Source organism: Musca domestica, unplaced genomic scaffold, assembly GCF_030504385.1.
Source record: "Musca domestica strain aabys unplaced genomic scaffold, Musca_domestica.polishedcontigs.V.1.1 9, whole genome shotgun sequence".
In the NCBI taxonomy this organism is placed as follows: Eukaryota; Metazoa; Arthropoda; class Insecta; order Diptera; family Muscidae; genus Musca; species Musca domestica.
Genome location: NW_026712435.1, coordinates 11589375 through 11612049, shown reverse-complemented (window position 1 = coordinate 11612049; position 22675 = coordinate 11589375). Strand labels below are relative to the sequence as shown.

Sequence of the window (22675 nt, the reverse complement as noted above, 5' to 3'; positions counted from 1 at the left end):
ATTTTCGCACCCTCCATTTAATTTCTGTTTCCATAAAGAGCTTTTATATTCAATCCAATATCGCGGTCGATGGTGGTAATGACGACGACGATGTTCGACTTTTTGTTTGGGCTGAATGGCAAAAGGGTCTATCCATCCATTCATCCGGCGAGTATGTCTTTTGCCTGTCCCTCTGTACGATTCTCTAATGGCCATCTTGTATGGGAGATGGGCGATATTGCGTGCCAAGTTGAGAAGCGTAAGTGAGTCCATCCATGTACTTGCTGTGTGTAATTGAGTAGTCGCTGGAAGATCGACCCACTACAAACATATTCACATAAATCGATTGGCAGAACGCATATTTACAGTGTCATTTATTACGACAGAATAATGTTTATGTACTCACATGCCCTGATCTTGGGTGTGAGTGTGTACGTGTGGGTGTTTGTGTGTGAAGAGTATCTGTGAAATTGTCTTTATTCTGTTCGATGTGGAATTGAATAAATTTCAATATACTTTAAGTACAGCTCTTAGCTCTTTGGAATATTGTGCGTTATTTGGAATCCAGCAGTTGTCGCGATCGGAAGCATAGGAATTCGCTGAAGATTCCTGCGTTGAAAAGTAACAAAAAAAAAAAAAAAAAGAAAAAAGAATATCCTCTTTGACCCTCATTGCTTTGAAATATAAAATAAATTCAATATGAATGTGTTCTAACTAAATTCCGTGGCAAGGACTACCAAAGGATTTATACATTATTAAAAAATATATCAACTAAATTAACTAGATTTCTGGTTCGAACTCTTTGACAAAACTGTCCACCTTAAAAAAATTGAAAAATAAACAAAAAAGAAGTGAATTTAGTGATAAGCCCAGAGTAAAACAAGAACATTAACAATAATAACAATAAAATCTTGATTTTCCACTATATTGGCGATTATTAAGAATACAAGGGGACATGTGCTCATGTTCTTTAAAAAATATGTGCTGAGAAAATGTTTGCTCTTTAGTGATACAAAGAAGTGAAATAAAAAAAATTATACATACATACATGACAATATAATTGATTAAATGGAATATGTACATCGCCCTGTGTTGATTATTTGAAGATTTCAGTTCAGTTGGTTGGTGTGATTAATGTACCTTTCGATCTCATTTTAGTTTGCTGGTGTTTCATTCGGAAATAAGGCGTTCTTTGACGACGACGTCAAGAACCTCTAAAATAAAGACTTTAAACGAATTACGAAGTGATCAACTAATTATTACCAAACAAATATAAGAAAGTTCAATACCCACCCATTATCCCATCAAACAATTGTCGTCAAAATGCAGGCCTTTCGTTGGGGCCTAGTGGGAGTTGCACTGTTGGCTGTCGTTTGTGCGAATGCAGCAACAATTGTAAGTGAATGAATTATAAAAAATAGTAATATTTTTTTCATTTGAAAACCAAAAGTGAAAGTAAAATGTGTAATACCCAAAATTGACAAATAAAGAGTGTAAATGTCAGAAAAAAAAAACTCTGAGGAATATGAAAAGAAAAAAATTAACTAAAAATATGAAATATGCTGACATTTTCATGTGTAAAACATAGGAACAGTCATGAATACGGAAAAAAATAATGCGGAAAAAATTTCTATCCTGACGCCAAAGCAAAAAAAAAAAAAAAAAAAAAAAAAAACTAAGAGAAAAGCTTAAGATTAATAGTTTTTTTTTTCGAAAGAAATCGTATTCTAGAATAAAACTCCCTCAGCAGCTGTTTCGGTATTAACATATTACTTCAATTCATATAAACATTTGTGCACATATTGAACCAATGTTCGCAGTTAGTAAAGAACAAATGTACAATATTTTAGCATTTAGTCCTTTATAGCCGCCTTTATATGTATTTACACAATCCAATATCGTGAAGAATAAGGTTAAAGATTGTAATTTGTAATTTGTTAACAATGAAGGCATTTATACAGGAGCAAGTTGTCATACATTAAAACTGAATGGTGAAAATATATATATACCCTGTACTATGAAAGGATTGAAATTAAATCAAGTGGTTTGGTGCAGACACCTCTGTCAACAAATTCTTAGCCTGGCCATAACTAATAATAAAACAGTAAAAGGTTAAATTTTGTCGTAAGAACGAGCCAAACTTAAATTATAGCCATATTTGGAATAGGCACCAGATGTAGAAATTATGGGCTGTGATTTGGTATTTTGAGATAATATGGGCTTTTGAAAATCTGGTGGGCATTTCAAATAGGAAATATTAAAATTAATTTTTAAAGATACCCTTTTCTTACCCTACACCACAAGGTGGTCCGGATATTATGTCTTTGTTCAGAAAAAGGCAAAAGGGAACGAGATAGACCCATAGTTCCTTTTGATGATCTCCATAGAATCACATTCTTATTTGATTTATGCATGTCCGTCCATTCGACTGTCCATGAATTTTTGTGAACTAAGTACAGTTCGTATTTATTATCCGATCCAGATGAAATTTTGCACAAATCATTTGTTTGGCCCAAGGACGAACCCTGTTGATACTGGAGATAATCTGTCAAAATTTAGATATAGCTCCCATATTTATCTTCGTTCGATTTGCCTCTTATTGTGCACCACATGTGTAATATCAGCCCGAATAGTATGGAATTTTGCACATACAACCAAATTAGGCCTGAAAATAAGCTGAAAATAGATATAGCACCAATATATATTGTTCATCCGATTTGTTATTTTAGTCCTCCGCTGTCGTAATATGCACTCTGTAACAACAATATTTGGGGAAATATATCAAATACAGCTCAGAAATACCTTTGCTAAATTTTATCGAGATCGGTTCGGATTTGGATATATCTCCCATATATAACTTTGTCCGATTTACCTTTTATTGTGCACCAAACGTCTAATGGGCAAAATGAAATGTTGGCACTTATGACCGAATTGAGTCTAGAAGCTAGTATGTCAAATTTGGTGAAGATCGGTTCAGATATTGTTATAGCTCTTATATATATTGTTCATCATTCAATCATTTCAAAATAACAATTTTCGATGGAACAAGTTAAAAAGTATCTGTCAGTTTTGCCGATAGATGTATACCCTCAGCCTATGTCAGTTAATTAACATATATTTTGACTTACATTATTATTATTCACAATGCTGAACTATTTATCCCCTTTTGATCTGAAATAACTTTGATATAAATGATACAACGGGCCCAATTTGGAATTTGCCGATTACTTCTTCCAGACTTGACAGGTACCAGATTTAGTGGACCAAATACCCACTTCCTCTAATACTATTGATTGATATTGGGATGTGCAAAATTTTAAAATCTGATATATAACCAATTTTTTTGGGAATAACTGTTAATCATAATTTTAACCTTTTATGGGGGAGTTACGAGAAGGAGTGAGCAGATTAATTCCGTATTCACATCAGATCTCTGACTGAGAAAAATGTGTAGATATATATACTAGTTTTGAAAAGAATTGCCGTCTTGGTTCACATGTTATGCGGGATATTAGTATTGAAAATTGATCCCCTCTGCGGGAGAAGTATCAGAAGGTGTAAGCTGATATCTATCATATTCGCACCAGATCCTGTTTTAGTGAAAATATTGGGATATGTGAAATTTAAAGAGAATCGGTTGATTATTTCGCATATTATGGGATATATAACAAATCCAAATTTTGACTCAGAAGGAATTGTCGGACCTATTCCATCCTCACACCTGATCTTGTGTTGATCGAAATATTGGGATATGCAGAGTTTGAAAATAGCCGGATGCTCCTTTTGTGTTTATTGGAATGTGTTAAATTTGAGAAGTATCGGATGTTTACTTTGCATTTTATGAGATCAACTATTGATCCTATGTCTGGGAGGTAAATGATGGACTGGACCGATATTGTCCATTTTTTGTAACAATTTTGACCTTTTGTGGGGGAGGTACCTGAAGAAGTGGGCCGATTACCCATATCCGAACTCGATCTAAGTTTGACAATAATATTACGATGTATCGAGTTTGCAACAAATCGGATACTTCCTTCGAAAATTATCATGCGCACCAGTCAGGCAGACGGACACCCTTAGATCGACTCCAAGTGTCCTGAAATAGAATTGGCCCAAAGATACCTAGTGTCTAAAACCATCATTACGATAAGGCACGTTTTTGTCAAATCAAATGTGGTTAGAACTTTGATTCAAATTTCGGTCGGTAAAAGCTGGTGGATAGCTTTGTCATTATGATTAAAGAAGAAATTCTCCTTTAAAAATTGTTAAATATAACAAGTAAGCCAAAAGTCGACCGGACCGACCATGTGATACCTCACAACGCCATCATTCTCGGTAAAGGGTTTGTAGACGTGAAACTGTATTGACTAGAAAGATCGAAACGTTCATGATATGGATAAGTGTTTTCAAGTATAAATGTTTGTTTTCTAATTTCTGATGGATGGATTGCAAATAAATAATGTATTACTTTTCAATTAAAAAGTTGTGGTCCTTATTGTTAAAATCTGTTCGAAAAATCCTCACAGATCTGGAACCAATATTTTCCACATAACTGCGTTCACTTTGATACATTTAATGTATGGTCAATTTCATTCATGCAAAAGACTTATTATGGTTCTTAAAAGTTGAATTTTAAAACATTTGAAATCATCGGATTTATATTCCTTGTAATTCTTAATTTTTCCGCATATATTACTGACAACAATCGGAAGATTATTTTGGTCGAATTTCAACCCCCAAGCAAGTTATCTAGTTTCCCCTTTAAAAAACAGTAAAATAAAACATAATTATATGAAAGTATTTGAATTCGAACGTGTTCTACTTTAAACTACAAATACCAGTAAGACCGTTTGGATAATGCAGTTAAACTTTTCAAGAAACCATAATGTGGGTGAAGCCGTTATATGGTTATATGGGGTCCATACCAAAAAACGCGAACCTTTACAGACAATTTTATGCTACAAAGATTTCTATCTATTGTGAGTCTTAAATACCAAATTTGAAATGTGGATAGGATTGTCAAAATACCTAATATCGGTGGGTACCGTTATATGTGCGCTATAGGAAAAAGTGGACCTAGATATTAAATGTTCTGCCACCGGAGATAGAACCCATTATGAACTACTTACAACATTTTTAAACAAATTCTTGGTAAAATGTGTCAAAAATCATTAAAATGCCGAATATCGAGAGGTATCGTTATTTGGTGGGTATACAAAAACATGGACCGTGAATCACTTTCAATATCAACCGTCTTGGACACAATACAAATTTTTGTGCCAAATTAGCACAAATTAATTTGATATTAAGCCAGGCAAATAAAAAAAATAAAATCAATTAGTTTCACAGCCCTACCTTGACTTCATTGTACCCTGTAGTGGGATTCTCTAACTCATTGTTGAGTTACCGATAAAAATCGTTAATTTTAAATCTCCTATAGTGACCTGTATAACTATTGATCGTCATACCTAATCCGAATTTCTATTGGCTCTATTCTATTGGTGTAATCCTTATTGCTCCGCAGATGCCCAGACAACTAATATTTTCTGCAAGATTTTGATTTTGCATTTTTTAACCATTGCTGTTCACCGAACTATTGATTCGTATGCTAGAATAGGTCTAATTTAATAATTTAACCTATTGTCCTTATACAGATTGATTTGCTCTATCGTTAAGGATTAGGATTACTCCAAATGCTTCTTGACTTTACTGGAGAAACACATTGTCTTATCCCGGGAGACTGTTTCTTCTAGATGTCCTAGTTTATTAATTCTGGTGCAAAAGACATAGCTTCGCCATTTCCGGTTTCAATAAGTTTACTATTGAATCCCATAAAGAAAGTAGACGAAAAATTATGGTTTTGAGTAGGAAAACCGCGGTGCGCCAGAAGTTTACAAATATTAAAAATACCTCTTTAGAATTAATGTCGTACGTCATGAGTTCCTGCAAAACGTCATTTTTAAATGATGACGCCAAAGATAAAATTATTCTTCATAACATTTCGCTATAAGTAATAAAGAAATGTGTTTTACATATTTTCAAATTACTGGCGCTTAGTTCAGATTTAGAGTTCTGATTTATTCTAGGACTTAGTGTAGTTTTTTTCAAGGCTAAAAAGAACCCCTTGATATTTAAAATAGATGACTAAAATTATCCAGTATATGCGTAAAATGTAAGAATTCTAAGAAATATAATAATATTAATCCCAAAATTGAAAAAAAGTGGAAGATTTAGAGGCCTTCTCCCTCTATTTAGCTTAATTTGTAATCTACTCTTATTAGCACTTCTTTCACAATCTACTAGTTTTCCCTCTGCAATTATTTGTACATCCTCCACCTTGGAAAGGAGGGTATATTAACTTTGTCATTCCGTTTGTAACATCCTTAAATATTCGTCGTAGACCCCATAATAAGCAGAGCAATTTGTGTTGTGTCTAGGATGGTTGGTATTGAAAATGAGATATATCGGTCCACGTTCTGGTACAGTCCCCATATAACGGTACCTCCCGATATTCGGTATTTTGATGATTTATGCCACATTTTTTCACGAATTTGGCTGAAAATTGGTATTTGTAGGTCATAATGGGTTCCAGCACCGGTGGCGAAACATTGCATGTATGAGTCCACGATTTGGTATAGCCCCCATATAACGGTACCTCCCGATATTCGGTATTTTGATGATTTATGCCACATTTTTTCACGAATTTGGCTGAAAAATGGTATTTGTTGGTCATAATGGGTTCCAGCTCCGGTGGCGAAACATTGCATGTATGGGTCCACGATTTGGTATAGCCCCCATTAACGGTACCTCCCGATATTCGGTATTTTGATGGTTTTTGCCACATTTCTTCTAATGTTTCCTTTACCCTAAGGTGGAGGGTATTAAAAGTTTGGCCCGGCCGAACTTAATGTTCTTTTTTACTTGTTTGTGTTTCCCAGTGTTATTTACAATTTTACATAACCATACAAATATATGTACGTAAATTTGTACACATATTAAGACACGAAGAAAATAGAAAAAAAACTAATAAATTTTATTTTTATGAACTTCCGTTTCATCGTCAATCTTCAGGAAATTACAAAGATTTTTGATAAGCGCCAACACATATTTTTATGGCCCACTATATAAATCTATTCTCCAAGGTCATATTTGAAATATGAATTCAAGCCAAAACTTTAAATCAACGAATGACAATAAAAACAACAGCAAGAACAGAGAACTAGAATCAGTGAAGCGTCTCACAAGAATCTAAGTAGGTCTCAGCGATAAAGTTGACATTAAAAATTGAACTTTATTTGAAATAATCAGTTTTAAGTGTTAGAACAAACATTTTGAATTAGATTTTAAAATAGAAATATTTAAATTCACAAGAATTTCTAACGTACTCCACCGTGAAATAGGCGGGAAGTTTTTACCTACCCAGAACATGACCATGATGAGGTGATCCCGTTGAAAATATAATGAAGACGTTTGAATTACTTGAAATCAGTAGGAAAGGCAATATGGGAGCTATATGGGAGCTACGCCAAAAAGTAATTATACCTCATAGGCCATACAAAACCCTTTGCATTACCAGTATCTCAAAAGTAATGATAACTACATACGCCCTGCGCTACCAATAATATATTATGAGTTTTTAAAGTCTGATCAGACGCCAAACACAATTAAGCGGTTTGAAGATAGAAATCAATAATTGGCAATCAGAATATTCGATCATACACGAGAACATAATCTACCATCACGAAAATGGTAGTCTACATTTTGCAATGCCAATCAAAAACTATTTGAAGCCAGTGAATGGGAAATCTTGCATAGTTTTTATAGCCTACTCCTTGCCCCTTCCATTACCCCTTGCATCTATCCAAGAAGAACGCATTCTGCTGTATGCACTTTTCCTTACAAGAGGTATCAGAAATTGGGTTGATTCGTTTTTGTTTCGCTAAAAATTGACCAGGTTACAGATTTGCTCATTTTCATTTTCCGAGTCACTCCTGTTTGAAAAATTAGAGTGGGAGCAGAACGGCTCAAAATAGAGCAAAAGTTCGCTCTAAGAGTGAAAATGAGTGACATAAGCTTCCCTATAACAAATGAGTCCAAAATTTTAAATCTTGAGGAGAGCATGCGTATTTTTTTAAATCCACTAATTCTGCAATATTTATGTGGTTCTGATTTTAAAATTGACCAAAAATGTATTCTTGAAAATTTATTTTAACTACACTGTAACTGTAATTTCAAAGGACATATTATGGCAGAGAAGACAAATAAGAAACTCATTAAAAACTTCAATTTGTTTTCTTTCCGTGTTTTTTTTTTTTTATAAGAAACTTGTATCTTATATGCGTACATACAAGTATCCCATGAAACAGATTATGCAGTCCTAACATGTACAGGTTGAGATAAAAAAATGTAACAAAGTCAAACGTCATAAATTTTACATTTTTTTAAATTTTATTGAATGAGAGCAAAAAATGTCGGAAATAGCATCAAATTTTAGAATAAGCTGACCAAATGTTGCTCTGCGGTATTTTGGACCATTCCCGGCGAGCGCTTGCTTGAGGTGATCTTTGCTTTCCAATTTTGCGCTGAAATGAAGCGATGAACCTCATTTTGTAACCATTCTTGGGTGGCGCGTGCTGAGTGCGAATTCGGCTACCAGTATCACGGTAACGAGCGATGGTACGAGACACAAAAGATTTATTCACATTTAAATGCTGGAGTGCTCTAACAATAGCCACTTGTGGTTTTCCAGTCAAATACAAAGAAATCACACTATCACGCTTGAATTCCCTCACGAATTACTTTTTCCGGAAATTTTTCATAAAAATGCTTTTGTACGCTATATATATATAATGAGCTGTCACTGGAATAATTTTAACAGCTGACGGACGAGTGGCTTAGTTTTTTCATCTCACCCTGTATACCCTTAGCCTTGCGTTATCATTGTTATGGGGAAAGTTCCGAACGAGTGGCTTGGACTATAGAAGCAGTGGACCGATACATTATGGGATGTGTGAAATTTGAAAACCTAAACCTTTATTTTGTTTTAATCGATCTAAATTGAAAATTTCCTCTGACTATGAGGGTTGATTACAGCACATAATTCGACCTTGACCTAATATAGAATATACACATGTATGCGTAACAAATATATTGAATTTAATACGTATATAATAAAACTTGTAAAGAAAGGTCAAAAGTCAGGCGGGGCCTTCCATATGATACCCTACACCACTATGCATATTTAGTAGAGCTCCCGTAACAAAAAAGTTTATGTTGGGAATTTATGTGGAATAGATAATACCAACAATGAACTTCATTTGAGTAAATATCATGGCTTTAGAGACATTTTAGAGGTCTCAGAGGGAACCAATATATAGTAGGTTTATTCAATTTTCATCGACTTTTGACAGGGGCATTTTTACCTCTCATGCCAAATAACATTGTTAAAGAGTGCATGATATTACTTCGAGAAGGATTATATTAAAAATATATATTAGAACTGAGTTCCACAAAATAGAAAAATTCGGTTGAATGTAAAAAAATCTATCCAATTTGGTCTGACATTACATACATATATGTTGAACAATAACCGGATGAAGATATGTATGTATGGGGTCTATTTTCAAATCTGAACCGATATTGATAAAATTTCTTAGCTTTATCGTAATCGATTTTCTCCAACTTTGAAGTGCTTCCATGCTGAATTCGGTCGGAAGTGTTAAAAATCAATCCATGTGGGCTGATATTAGACATATGGAACACAATAAACCGGATATCGGTTATACATGTATACAGAGTGAGATAAAAAACTGCAACAAAGTCGAACGCCATAATTTTTACATTTTTTTTAATTTTATTGAATCAAATCAAAAAATGGCGGAAAAAGCATCAAATTTTAAAATAAGTTTAGATTTGTTCGAATTGGTCACCTTCGGCACGAATTATGGGCTTCAGACGGCCAATGATACCGTCTAGCGCTGTCCGAATGTTGCTCTTCGGTATTTTGGCCCATTCCCGGCAAAGCGCTTACTTGAGGTGATCGACACTTTGTTATTTTTTAGTGCCAACCTTGCTTTCCAAAATACTCCAGACACAATAGTCCAACGGATTGGTATTTGGAGATTTTGGTGGCAATTGTGCGCTGGAAATGAAGCGAGGAACCTCATTTTGTAAACATTCTTGAGTGTGGCGTGCTGAGTGCGATGGTGCCGAGTCCTGTTGGAATGTCGAAGGTCTGCGGCCAAAATGTTTGCTTGCTTTAATACACTCTCCAGAAAATTTTCGCGAAAATATTCGGTATTTGTTCTGACACCAAGGTTTTAATACACCCTGCAGAATATTTTCGCGATAATATTCGGCATTTATTCTGACCTCTTTTCAGAAGGTAATTTTCAGCTGACCTCTTTGGCAGGTATAAACGATCATTTTGTTTATTTAAAAACTGCTGGACAACGAATGTTTTCTCATCGGAGAAAACCAGATTTCGAAAAAAAACTTTAGGCCAAACTCTTTAGCTCTTTTGAGTCTACTTTCTTTCTGTTGCGGTGTAAATTCCTTCACTTTACGCCGAGCTCATTTTTCAATATTTTCCGAATGGAATATTGTGATATGTTCAGCTCCCGAGCCATTTTTAATCGCTTCTTTAATTTTCGAACCAATTCTGCTGATGTTGCTGATTTCTTCCGTCAACTTCCTTGACGTCGGTCTACGCTACCAGTATCACGGTAACGAGCGATGGTACGAGACACAAAAGATTTATTCACATTTAAATTCTGGAGTGCCAGATAGGCATTTGTGGTTTTCCAGCCAAATATACGAAAATCATACTATCACGTTGAATTCCATCACGAATAACATTTTTTCTGAAAAAAAAATGTTTTTGTATGCTTGTGAACCATATAAGCTGTCACTTGAATAATTTTAACAGCTGTCGGAGAAATGAGAGCAGTTTGAAGTTGGTTGCAGTTTTTTTTCATCTCACCCTGTATTGGAGCTATGTCAAACAATGATGCGATCTTGAGAAACTTTGAAATTTGAAGATTTAATATTTCTGATCTATTCCTGTTATCTGATACCAAATATTATTCTTGTGGCCGAATTCACATTTGGCACACAATAAAATTTAAATTGGATGAAGATATTTATGGGAGCTTTATTTAAATTTGGACCGATTATCACTAATTTCAATAGGGTTCGTCCTTGGACCAAACAATTGATGTATGGAAAATTTCATCTTTATCGGACAATAAATGCGAACTTCATTTTGTTCACAAAAATACAGACAAGCAGACGGACGGACTTCCATAAATCGACTCAGAAAGTAATTCTATGATCCTCAAAAGTAGCCATAGATCTATTACATTTCCTTCTCAATTTTACAAACAAAATAAAAACATAAAAGTAAAATATATATTTAAATAACCTCTTAATTTTACCTCTTTCAGGGCTCCTCAAACGATGAAAATGTGGAATTTATTGACGACATTCAGAGATTAAAAAGAAGCAATAGAGGCTAGTGAGTAAACAATTACCATACAAATTAAGGCCAGATTACGCATCATGTTAGGTATCTAAAGCGGCCGTTTCCACATTTATCCCTAGCATATTTATATCATGCTCTTAGAAGCTTTTAGAAGTATAGTTTAAATTAATATATTTGGTCACTCTAACATGAAGTGTAACCTGACCCTTAATAATACATTTATAAACATATCTGGTTTAAACAGACACGTACTAATAGACTCTTGATTTTTCTCAGTATGCGAGGTCAAACTCAGTCGCAGTACTTAAATTTCGGTAAACCTGAACAGGATGGCAAAGCTGAGGCAGAAGCTAATGAAAGTGGCTCCCGATCAACAGTATGTAAGTTGAGAAAGGTTACAGGTTAAGGGGTTTCCATTTTATTGAGCTCTATTTCAAAGTTGGAAAAAATTGTTAAAAAATCTGCACGAAACTTTTCTAAAAACATTTCTTACATTTGCAGCCGGAAGTCACGGTATGGGTCAGGCTCAGAGTCAATTCTCTGTAGGCGATTGCGGAGAATGTGCGGGAAGCACTGTTTATGGTAGGTATCGAATGATCGCTAACTATTGAAAACGTTCACTAACTAACATTGTTTAAGATTATAATGCTGGCTCACCTGATCCTTTGATTTACGGTGGAGGCATAGGAGGAGCTGGATATCAACCCTCAACTACCTACACAGATGGTACACCATCTTCTCTTATTGGTAAACCTGGTGGTGGACAGTTCGATACTCAAGGTATGATTTCGTTTGATTTAATCAGACTTTATTAATAATCACTTTATATTTTCGAGTAGGACAAATCATTTCACCCGGACCACAAGGACAATATGGACAGCCAGGTAATGTGGAAATAGATAACTAAAGCAATTGTTAGAAGTTCTTTTTGTATGTGGATAATTCATTTTTCATAAAAGGTGCAACATATGGACCTGGTGCTACAGGTGCTGACCTTGGTGGAGCTGGACAACAAGGCGTTGGTGGACAACAAGATTTTGGAGCAGCACAGCCTTCGGCTGGGCAAACTCCACAAGATCTAGTTGGTGGTCAACAAGGTTATGTCCCAATCGGAGCAGGACAACAAGGAGCTGGTCAGCCCGGTTTTGAATTGGGTCAACAGGGATTGGAACAGCCAACATCAGCACAGCCCGGCTACGGCACAACATATGATCAACAAGGAGCTGGTCAACCTGGCTATGGCCAACAAGGTGTAGGACAACAGCCCGGCTATGGAGGAGGTGTTGGTCAGCCATCGGGACAACAGGGTGCTGGACAGCCAGGTTATGGTGGTGTTACTCAACCTACAGGACAACAAGGGTCGGGACAACCCGGCTTTGGACAACAGCCAGGTTATGGTGGCGCTGCTCAACCAACTGGACAACAGGGTGTTGCTCAACCAGGCTTTGGACAGCAACCCATTTATGGAGGCACTGTTCAACCGACTGGACAACAAGGTGTTACACAGCCAGGATATAGTGGTGCTGCTCAACCAACAGGACAACAAGGTTCCGGTCAGCCAGGATTTGGTGGTGTTGGCCAACCAACAGGTCAACAAGGTTTTGCTCAACAACCAGGGTATGGTGGAGCAACTCAACCTTCAGGACAACAAGGCTTTGGTCAACAGCCGGGATATGGAGGTGTTGCTCAGCCAACAGGACAACAAGGCACAGGTCAACCAGGGTATGGTCAACAGCCCGGTGTAGCTCAACCTGGACAGCAAGGCACGGGTCAACCAGGTTACGGTCAACAACAAGGTGTTGGTCAACCAGGTTTTGGCCAGCAAGGTACAGGTCAACCTGGTTTCGGACAACAACCGGGAGTAGTACAACCGGGATATGGTGGAATTGGTCAACCTGGTGTTGGGCAGCCACATGGCACTGGACAACAAGGAATCACCCAACCAGGATACGGAGGTGTTGGTCAAACAGGTTATGGTCAGCAGCAAGGAACAGGACAACAAGGATTATCTCAACCTGGTTACGGTTCTCAAGGTGTAACGCAACCTGGTTATGGTCAACAGGGACCTTCAGGTTTTGGTCAACCTGGACAACAACAAGGTGTTGGGCAAGTTAGTGGCGTACAACCATCAGGAAGCCAACCAGGCTATGGCCAACAAAGACCAGGATTTGGACAGACTCAACCTGGCGTTGGCCAACAATTGTATGGTCAGCCAGGTCAAGTGGGACAGCCTGGAATTGGCCAACAAGGCTACGGAACACCTCAACAACCAGGATTTGGTGCTGGCGCAGTCAGACCGGGCTTTGGCACACAAGGTGTTGGTCAACAAGGAAGACCAGGTTATGGACAACCTGTTCAACAAGTTTCTGGTGGTAGACCAGGCTTAGTTCAACCCGGACAGCCTTCTGCTGGAATGGGTAGACCAACACTCCCCTCACAAGGTGTATCTAGACCTGGATTTGGACAAGGTCAGGGAAGACCAGGTTATGCTCAACCTCAAGGTAATTAAAGTTCTAAACTTTGAAAAATATACATTTTAATGTACTTAAATATACATAAAGGTCCCGGAATTGGTCAATTTGGTGTTGGAGGACTCCAACCTGGAGCTGGTCAACAGTACGTACCAGGACAACAACTCAGACAACCAGGTACTTGTTAAAATATTTTCCTAGAGACATTTTATTTAACAACAACATGTCATATTTAGGAGTTGTTCCTCAACAAACTGGAACTGGCGCTGGTGTCGCACCATCTTATGGCCAACCAAGCTCAGGAAGAAGACCAACAACAACTCAACCGGGCTTTGGACCTCAACAAATTGTACAACAAAGACCAGGTCAACCTGGCTATGGTGTGCAACAAGGTGTAGGTGGCCAACAAAGACCAGGTCAACAACAAGGGGCTGGTGTTCAACCAGGATATGGTACTGGTGTTTTCCCAACAGGAACCGGAACCGGCCTACAACCTGGAGTCGGAGCAGTTGGTCAACAAGGAACTGGCGTTGGTGCTGGCATGCAAACTGGAGTTGGAGTTCAACAGGGAATGGGAGCGGGTTATCAACAAGGTGTTGGAACTCAAACTGGTTATCAACCAGTAACTGGCGTAGGTTACCAACCTGGAACTGGTACTGGCACTCAAACCGGAACTGGTGGTGTTTATCGTCCAGGAACTGGCGTACAGCCAGGAGGCGGAGTTGGTTATCAACCAGTAACTGGAGGCGCAGGTTATCAACCTGGTACCGGAGTTCAACAAGGAACTGGATATCCAACTGGAGCCGGAGTACAACAAGGACCTGAAACAACTGGATATCCTTCTGGAGCTGGAGTTCAACCAGGTACTGGCGTTCAACCAGGAACTGGTGCTGCCAGATATCCAACAGGAGCTGGAGTTCAACCAGGCGCTGGCGCTACTTATCCAACAGGAGCTGGCATGGGTGTTGGAGGCGGAGTTCTACCAGGAACTGGTTCTGGTGGATATCCAACAGGAGCTGGAGTACAATCAGGAACTGGAGTTCAACAAGGCACAGTGTCTACCGGATATCCAACTGGAGCAGGAGTTCAACCTAGCACTGGCGCCGCTTACCCAACAGGAAGTGGAATGGGAGTTGGAGGCGGAGTTCAACCAGGATCAGGTTCTGCTAGATATCCAACGGGAACCGGAGTCCAATCAGGAATTGGTGCTCAACAAGGAACTGGGGCTGCTGGATACCCAACTGGAGCCGGAGTTGGACAAGGTGCAGGAGCTGGATATCAACCTGGAACTGGTGTTCAACCTGGCACTGGAGCTGGTTATCCAACTGGAACGCAACAAGGTGCTGGTTACCAACCTGGCACAGGAGGTCAGCCCGGTACAGGAGCTGCTTATCAAACTCGTCCTGGAGGATCTGTTGGTCCCGGAGTTGGTGTTCAGCCAGGCGGTGCCGGCAGTGGATATCAACCAGGTACAGGTGTTCAACCTGGAGCCTCCACTGGTTATCAAGTTGGACCAGGTGCTCCTTCTGGTACTGGTGTTGGTTACCAACCTGGTGTTTATGGCCCAACTGGAGGTGTTGGTCAAGGCGGCGTCGGCGTCGGTCCAGCATATGGCGGACAAGGACCTCAGCAAATAGTTCAACCAGGATCGGCATTTGGCACTGGAGCTCAAACAACCGGAGACTTATCTGGTGTTCTGGGTAGGTGTCCTCTAATAAAATTGGCTATGAAGTGTGTGTAATTGAAAAAAAAAATAATTTTAGCTTCCGGTTCAGTCGGTGCTGATGATGCATTCTCCCAAGCTGAATCCTCGATCAGCAATGGTCAGGCTGCGGCCAGTGCTCAAGGCAAGAAGAACGGTGGTACTGCCAAGACACAAGTTCAAGGTACTTACAGTTCCACTGGTTCCTTCAGTGCCAGCGCTATGACCTCGGACAATGACCGCTCTGCCAGCTCTCAAGTCACCGGTAGTGCAGAAGGTGCCATGAGTCAGTCACAAGGTCAAGGTGGTGCCGCCCAGTCTCAGGCTCAAGTACAAGTCAATGAGAAAGATGGTGGAACCAAGGCTTCTTCACAGAGCGGTGGATTAATCCATCAAAGCCAAAGCGAGGTAATATTAGAATGAATGGCCATTCCTGGAGAAAGTGTGTCAATAAAATTATGACTTTTTTTCCCGTAAAGGTCCAAGCCAATGACAAGGGTGGCCTAGCCGATGCTCAGTCCAGTGGACCCGGACAAACATCATCACAGGCTCAAATTGGTTTCCGTCCTGGACAAGATGATGAAATTGTTCAATCAACAGGAGGCGGTCAGGCTTCTGCTCAATCTGGTTCTCATTCCGGCCAAAGTCAATCTCAGATTCAAGGCACATCCAAGTAAGGCAGAGAGTTATTACGCACGGTGATTATGATTCATTAACAATGATCTTTTATTTTCAGATTTGGTGTTTCTTATCATGGAGCCGCTCAATCTGCTTCTGGAACCAAGGAACAAGTAGCCACCTACCGCGAACAAAACAGGGAACTTTTCAATACCATCAGCCAGTTTGGAAACACTGAAGCGTAATATTGATCTTTATCACGTTGAGGTCAATTGTTGCTAACTGGACGTTATGTTTCTTGTATTTACAGAGTAACTGATCGTGTCGACACCATGTACAATCCCCAAACTGCTCTCACTTCAGAATCTGATGCCATACCCGATTTACAATTGAAATCAGGACAGACCCCTAAAGAAGGTTAGTTGAGCGAGCAATCCTAACCCCCACATACCAAGGTTCTCCCACTTTTCACTTCCTAATTATGTACTTGGGATTTATATCTGCAAACTTATATTCCTATGACAAAAGTGACGTGCGTACTAATAGCTTAAGAGGCTCTATGATACAGGCTGTGTGCTAAAGAAATTTTATATATCTATTGTTCCACCCTTTTGATAGAATGTGTAGAAAATACCATTTAAGCCTCTCAAAGCCGTGCACTCTAAAGAAATTATATTCGCAACCAAATATCGGATGCAGCCTGGAAATACCTTTCCCGCATTTGTTCAGAATCAGTTCAAATTTAGAAAGCCGTAATACACGTTCAATATTACATTGCGATAAAATTCAAAATTCGTGTAGAACGTGTCTTGGAGTTTTAAAGGTTACATCGCAAAGTGACCTATTTAGACATTTTTTGCAATTTACGGATTAAAAGTTCCCGAAAACTTTACATATTTGACATTTTCTGTCTTCAAAAATATTGCTGATAATAATACGAGGATTATTTTAGTCGAAAATTTTAACCTTCAAGCGATTCACCAAACCGGTCTTTTGTTTTTTAATAGCTGAAACAGCCTTTAAACAGAATCCATTAAAGCCACATAAAACTTCAAAAATTATATTGTGGTTCATTCATCATTTGAAAAGATGGGTCATGTCGGTCCAATTTTGGTGGCAATTTCAAAGATTTTGTAAGTTTTAAACATATTTCCCATCTCATTTCACAAATTTCTTGTTTTTAATATGAGGAACTAGTCCTTGCAGAATATAATCAATGTAGGTCCACGTTTTTATATAGACCTCATATATAGACCTCGAGAAATTTTCATCCGAAAATTGCAAAAGATATGGAAGAGGTTGGAACTTGCCTCCTCCATTTTTGTTCCATTACGATGATACCTTTAAAAGCACCGTGACATGTGTCTTCTTATTTTATATCTAATTTCATAATATACCGATTATGTCCTGCATTTTTTTCTTTGCCCAGTGTAACAATCTGTTCAACACAAAAAAAGAATTACGGGAATTTCCGACAGATTATGAAAGTAGAGCTGAAAATAGAAGACACGTATATCAGCGTTTTTTGCATCGCAAAGTCAAGTTCCCCTTTCTTTAATACCCTTGGAAATTTTCGGATTAAGAATCCTTCTTCGACAATATAGAAGAGAAAAAAAAACGTCCTTTTCTAAAATGCGATTAAAAACTCCCTTAAACGGGATCATAGCAAGTCAAGATATTTTATAAAATTATTTGTCATAAAATTCTACTATAGGTCCTAGAAGATGTCAATACTCTAGATCCTACCTAAACGCCAAGAATTCATGTATATTAAAACACATTTTAGGATTAAAGCCGTACCTTGAGAGAGTTTGTGCAAATATCTCCAACAAAGCGTCATGTTAGAAGGATGACGTCAAAGACAAAAATATTCTTCGTAAAATTTCAATATAAGTCACCAAAGAAATGAAATCTCTATTTCCATTTCCTATTTTATACCCTCCACCATAGTATGGAGGGTATATTAATTTTGTCCTTCCGTTTGTAACACCTCGAAATATACATTTAAGTTCCCACAAAGTATATATATTCTTGATCAGCATAAAATTCTATGTCGATTTAGTGATGTCCGTCCGTCTATCCGTCTGTCCGCCCGTCTATCCGTCTGTGGAAATCACTCTAGCTTCCGAAAGAAATTAAGTAGATTGATAAAATTTTACTCAAATGTATATTACGTCTGCAGGATTTTTGGTATTGAACATGGTATAGTCCTTATATAACGGTACCTCCCAATATTCCGTATTTTGGTATTTGAAGTTCGTAACAAATACTACAGCCTAAGACAAAAAATTGTCTGTGCAGGTCCACGTCTTCGTATAGCCCCCATATAACGGCACCTCCCGATATTCGGTATTTTGATGATATTAGCGACATCATTCACCGGAATTGTTTCAAATTCAAACGAAAAATGTCTGTGCAGGTCCACATTTTGGTATTACCGCCTAATAATAGTACCTCCCTATATCGATGATTTTAGCTACTTTATTCACCGATTTTTTTTCAAGTTTCGCATTTAATATTTTAATGGCTTATGGCAAAAGTTTCCTATGCAGGCCCACGTCGTCGTTTTTAATATTTTAACAGTATTTTTAACGGTAAATTGCCAAATTCGTTTCAAATGGTGGAGGGTATTCAAAGTTCAGGCCGGCCGAACTTACAGCTTTTTTACTTGTTTTCATCTGCAATATTGTTGAAGACACTATACACCCAAAATGCAAGAATTCCTAAGAATCTTAATCCGAAAATCTCCAAAACTGTGGAACAGAGGAAAATTTGTCAGCTCTATTTAGGCTACTTTGCAATGTAAACTTTCAAAACTCCGATGCACGTGTCTTCTTTTTATACCCTCAGCCATATGACTACAGAGGGTATCATTTGATACGGCCAAAACGTGCCTCATCGAAATAACGGTTTTAGATCCTAAGACCCTTTGTACCAAATCCGTTTCAGCAAATTTGGAGTCGATCTAAAGATGTCCGTCCGTTCGTCCGACCGTCTGTCTCTCTGCACGAAGGGAATATACGATTTGATCCAAACTTGGTCCATCGTCACATTATCACATTACATATTATCAAGCTTATCAAGCTTAAATCGGGTTAGGAGATGGGCAATATCGGTCCACTCCTTTTGGTACCTTCCTCCACAAAATATTACAATTTAAAATATTTCTCATAACTTGTAAAACAAGTTTGCGATTCCAGTCAAATTTGGTATATTTTAATATTTTGCTCAACAAAAGATCTGATGTAAATATGAAATTTATCGGCTCATTCATTCTCGTATCTCCACTACAAAAGCTTAAATTGATAATAGATGTCCGATTTCCTTTACATTTTGGACATCCCAATATTTGTATCAGTATTAGATGAAGTGAGACCTCACGTCTATTTCAATATTTTCCAAAAATTATCGCATATTTGCTATAAACTGAAGGAAGTTGTCAATATAGTATAAATCGGGCACGTGGTAAAGTTTATATCAGAATTAGTTCAGATGAGAAGTGGATAGTATTGGCCCACTCCTCCGATATCTTCTCCATTAAGAATCAACATTTGGAATAATCATATCGTAAGTCAAAATATATTTTGAATAAAGTGACATGGCCGAGGCTGTAAATCTGATTAAATTTTGTCGTACAGTGTAACTAGTATGATTTACTTCACACAAGTGAAAGCTGGCCCTCTCTACGGTTTTCTTTCCTTACTGGTTATTGAAGTTTTTGGTATTACTCGACTCCTCAGTAGCCTTTTTAGATTACTCCTACTGTAAAAACAAAATCCAATTAATTTTTTTTTTTAACTAATAGCTTTATATTATCTCCGTATCGATTTAAGATATATTTACTCCTTTTAATAAACTGAATGTAAGACCTTAACATACCATAAAAAATGGAGGCTACCATTTTAATTCAAAATCCTAGACCTACAAACAATTTATTTTGCGATGATAATTTTCATCGATTTGTCAATGTTTTCCACAAAAAAATAATTTGCAAACAGTTCCCACTCCACTTTTATCAATGATGGGGAAATAAGAGTCGCAGTATGACTCCAATAAAAAAATAATTCATGATAATTCTGTAGAAGCCAAAGGTCTAAGTTTTAATGAACTGTTAACTGTTTTTCCTTCTTTGTCGCAAATTAAATAACCTTATTCTATATCCCTGCCTCCCCTCCTTACAGCCGTCAATGCAAATAAAGTAGATGAAGAAAATGCCGTATTTAAACCCAAATCCCCCAGTAATGGTAATTTCATTGGATAATTTCCAAGTCCTAGACAATAATTTCCATTTCTCTCTCCCTGACAGCTGCTCCATTCAACAAACTAGACGATGATTCCAATTTACCCGAAGAAGACGAATATGAAGATGAATACGAGGAAGAAGAATATAACGACAGTGAGACCCCCATCAGCATGGAAGAAGACGAATCAAAAACTGCCAATGCAGCCAAATCACAAGTTAAGAAACCATACATTCCTTCGCCATACGTCACCCACACCCAATCATCACCCACACAAACACAACAAGTAGCCGTACCAAAGTCCACAAAGAAATATAATGTAGAACAAAATCAAAATGGTCGCGTTCATACCTATCCCATGCGTTCAACCACAGAGATCGTTCCCAGTGGCTTCCGTGGATCCGTCAACGTTGAAAAGAAATTCCATACCAAATCGTTGGAGCCTCATAAGACCGAGAATAAGGTGAATATTACAGCCGATGAAAAGAACTCCGACTCCAAGGCACCCCGCAAGCCCGACAGCTATGTAACTGTAACCAAATCCGTAACTGGTAGCATGGACAATTCAAAGAGTCCTCCGGAAAACAATAAGAACTTCGAATCCACCTACTACACGAAATCCTCCACCTGCGGTTATTTCACCTTCTCCTGTAACATTGTTTACGGTGTGAATGGACGCAGTAAAATATGTCGCCCCAAAACCCCCGCCAACGGTAAATGTTAGGAATCGATAGTCTCTAAATATATGTATCCTAATTCCACCATTCAACGTACGTGCCAACATACGTACGTCAACGTGCCACATTGTAATTTAACAACAATACTCTTTAAGTCCAATATTTTTTTCCTATCGATTTACACCCAAGTAACAACTAGCCCACTCATCATTAATCATAACTTTAAGTCTTAACCTCCAAGTACCGTTATATAAGTGTATTTTTTGTATTCTTAATTTTTGTTTTATTCACGCGTGTGTGTGAGTCCTACCACTGCCCAACTCGTTAATTAAATTATTAATAAGTTAACATACAACTCGAATTTCCCCCCTTAACTTTGAACCTCTTTACTTTTTTTCTTTTGTATTCAATATTTTGTTTTTGCAAAATAAAGTTACGAATTAAATTCGATGTGTTTAAATTGTGATAAAATGTAAGCTAAAGTAGGTAATAAAGATGGGGTAACTTGTCAATGGTTTCATTATTAGGAAAACGTCAAGTGTGCGTGTCGCTGTATATTTTCAAAATCCTACAAAGCTATTATTAAAGGTTCGGTCAAATAGCCCAAGTTCCTCCCTAAATAATGGTAGAGAGCAAAGGGCTTTCCTTGGCAAAAATATATTTTAATTCTATGTGTGCAAGAATAATTTATACGGGGCCAAAAGTAACAAGTAAAAAAACTGTAAGTTCGGCCGGGCCGAACTTTTAATACCCTCCACCATTTGGTACAGATTTGGCAATTCCCAAAAAAAAAAAAATAAATAAATAAATAAATAAAATCCGTTAAAAATTCTGTTAAAATCTAATAAATGCCGAATGCCTATACGACGACGTAGACCTGCATAGGAAACTTTTGTCATAAGTTATTACAATATTTAAATGCGAAACTTGAAGAAAAATCTGTTTATAATGTAGCCCAAATCATCGAAATACCGAATATAGGGGGTACCGTTATATGGGGGCTATACGAAGACGTGGACATGCACAGACAATTTTCTGGCATGGGCTGAAGTATCCATTACGAACTTCACATGCGAATTTTGAAACAATCCCGGTAAATAATGTCGTTAAAATCATCAAAATACCGAATATCGGGGGGTACGGTATATGGGAGCTATACAAAGACGTGGACCTACATGGCCCATTTTTTGTTTTATGCTGCAGTATCTATTACGAACTTCAAATACCAACGAATAATTTAACGATTCCGTTAAATAATGTTGCTAAAATCATCAATATACCGAATATCGAGGGGTTCCGTTGTATGGGGGCTATATAAAGACGAGGACCTACATGGCTCATTTTTTGACTTAGGATGCAGTATCTACTACGAATTTCAAATGCCAAATTTGAAACAATTCCGATGAATAATGCCGCTAAAATCATCAAAATACCGAATATCGTGAGATACCGTAATATGGGGGCTATACGAAGATCTGAACCTGCATACAAAAATGTTTGCCAAA

General features: G+C 37.7%; 1 protein-coding gene and 1 long non-coding RNA gene across 8 annotated transcripts in view; one reads left to right on the top strand and one right to left on the bottom strand.

Moving 5' to 3' along the window:
- Positions 1-1365, bottom strand: part of LOC109613913 (uncharacterized) — a 53296-nt gene extending 51931 nt beyond the window's left edge. Inside the window, exons 1-3 of one of the 2 annotated variants that reach the window (XR_002195267.2) lie at positions 1273-1365; positions 1028-1205; positions 210-300 (exon numbers count right to left, since the gene is read on the bottom strand). This is a non-coding gene — a long non-coding RNA (uncharacterized LOC109613913). Of the gene's footprint in view, positions 1-209; positions 301-1027; positions 1206-1272 lie in introns of those variants that run through there. The other variant, XR_009344190.1, reaches the window with a different exon arrangement.
- On the top strand, positions 102-21615 carry LOC101887251 (fibroin heavy chain). Of its 6 annotated transcripts, none has more exons than XM_059131570.1 (16): positions 102-238; positions 1138-1374; positions 11424-11494; positions 11738-11841; positions 11963-12043; positions 12101-12241; positions 12301-12345; positions 12421-13962; positions 14023-14109; positions 14169-15632; positions 15696-16042; positions 16114-16307; positions 16371-16493; positions 16563-16669; positions 20434-20496; positions 20559-21615. In XM_059131570.1, exons 2-16 carry the CDS (start codon positions 1303-1305, stop codon positions 21215-21217), a joined length of 5100 nt encoding a protein of 1699 aa, XP_058987553.1. In that variant the 5' UTR covers positions 102-238; positions 1138-1302; the 3' UTR covers positions 21218-21615. The 6 variants fall into 6 exon arrangements, with proteins under 6 accessions (XP_058987553.1, XP_011295158.1, XP_019894662.1 ...); XM_011296850.3 differs by lacking the exon at positions 102-238 and adding an exon at positions 466-600; XM_020039103.2 differs by lacking the exons at positions 102-238; positions 20559-21615 and adding an exon at positions 455-600 and having other exon boundaries at positions 16563-16707.
- Positions 21616-22675: the final 1060 nt, after the last annotated feature.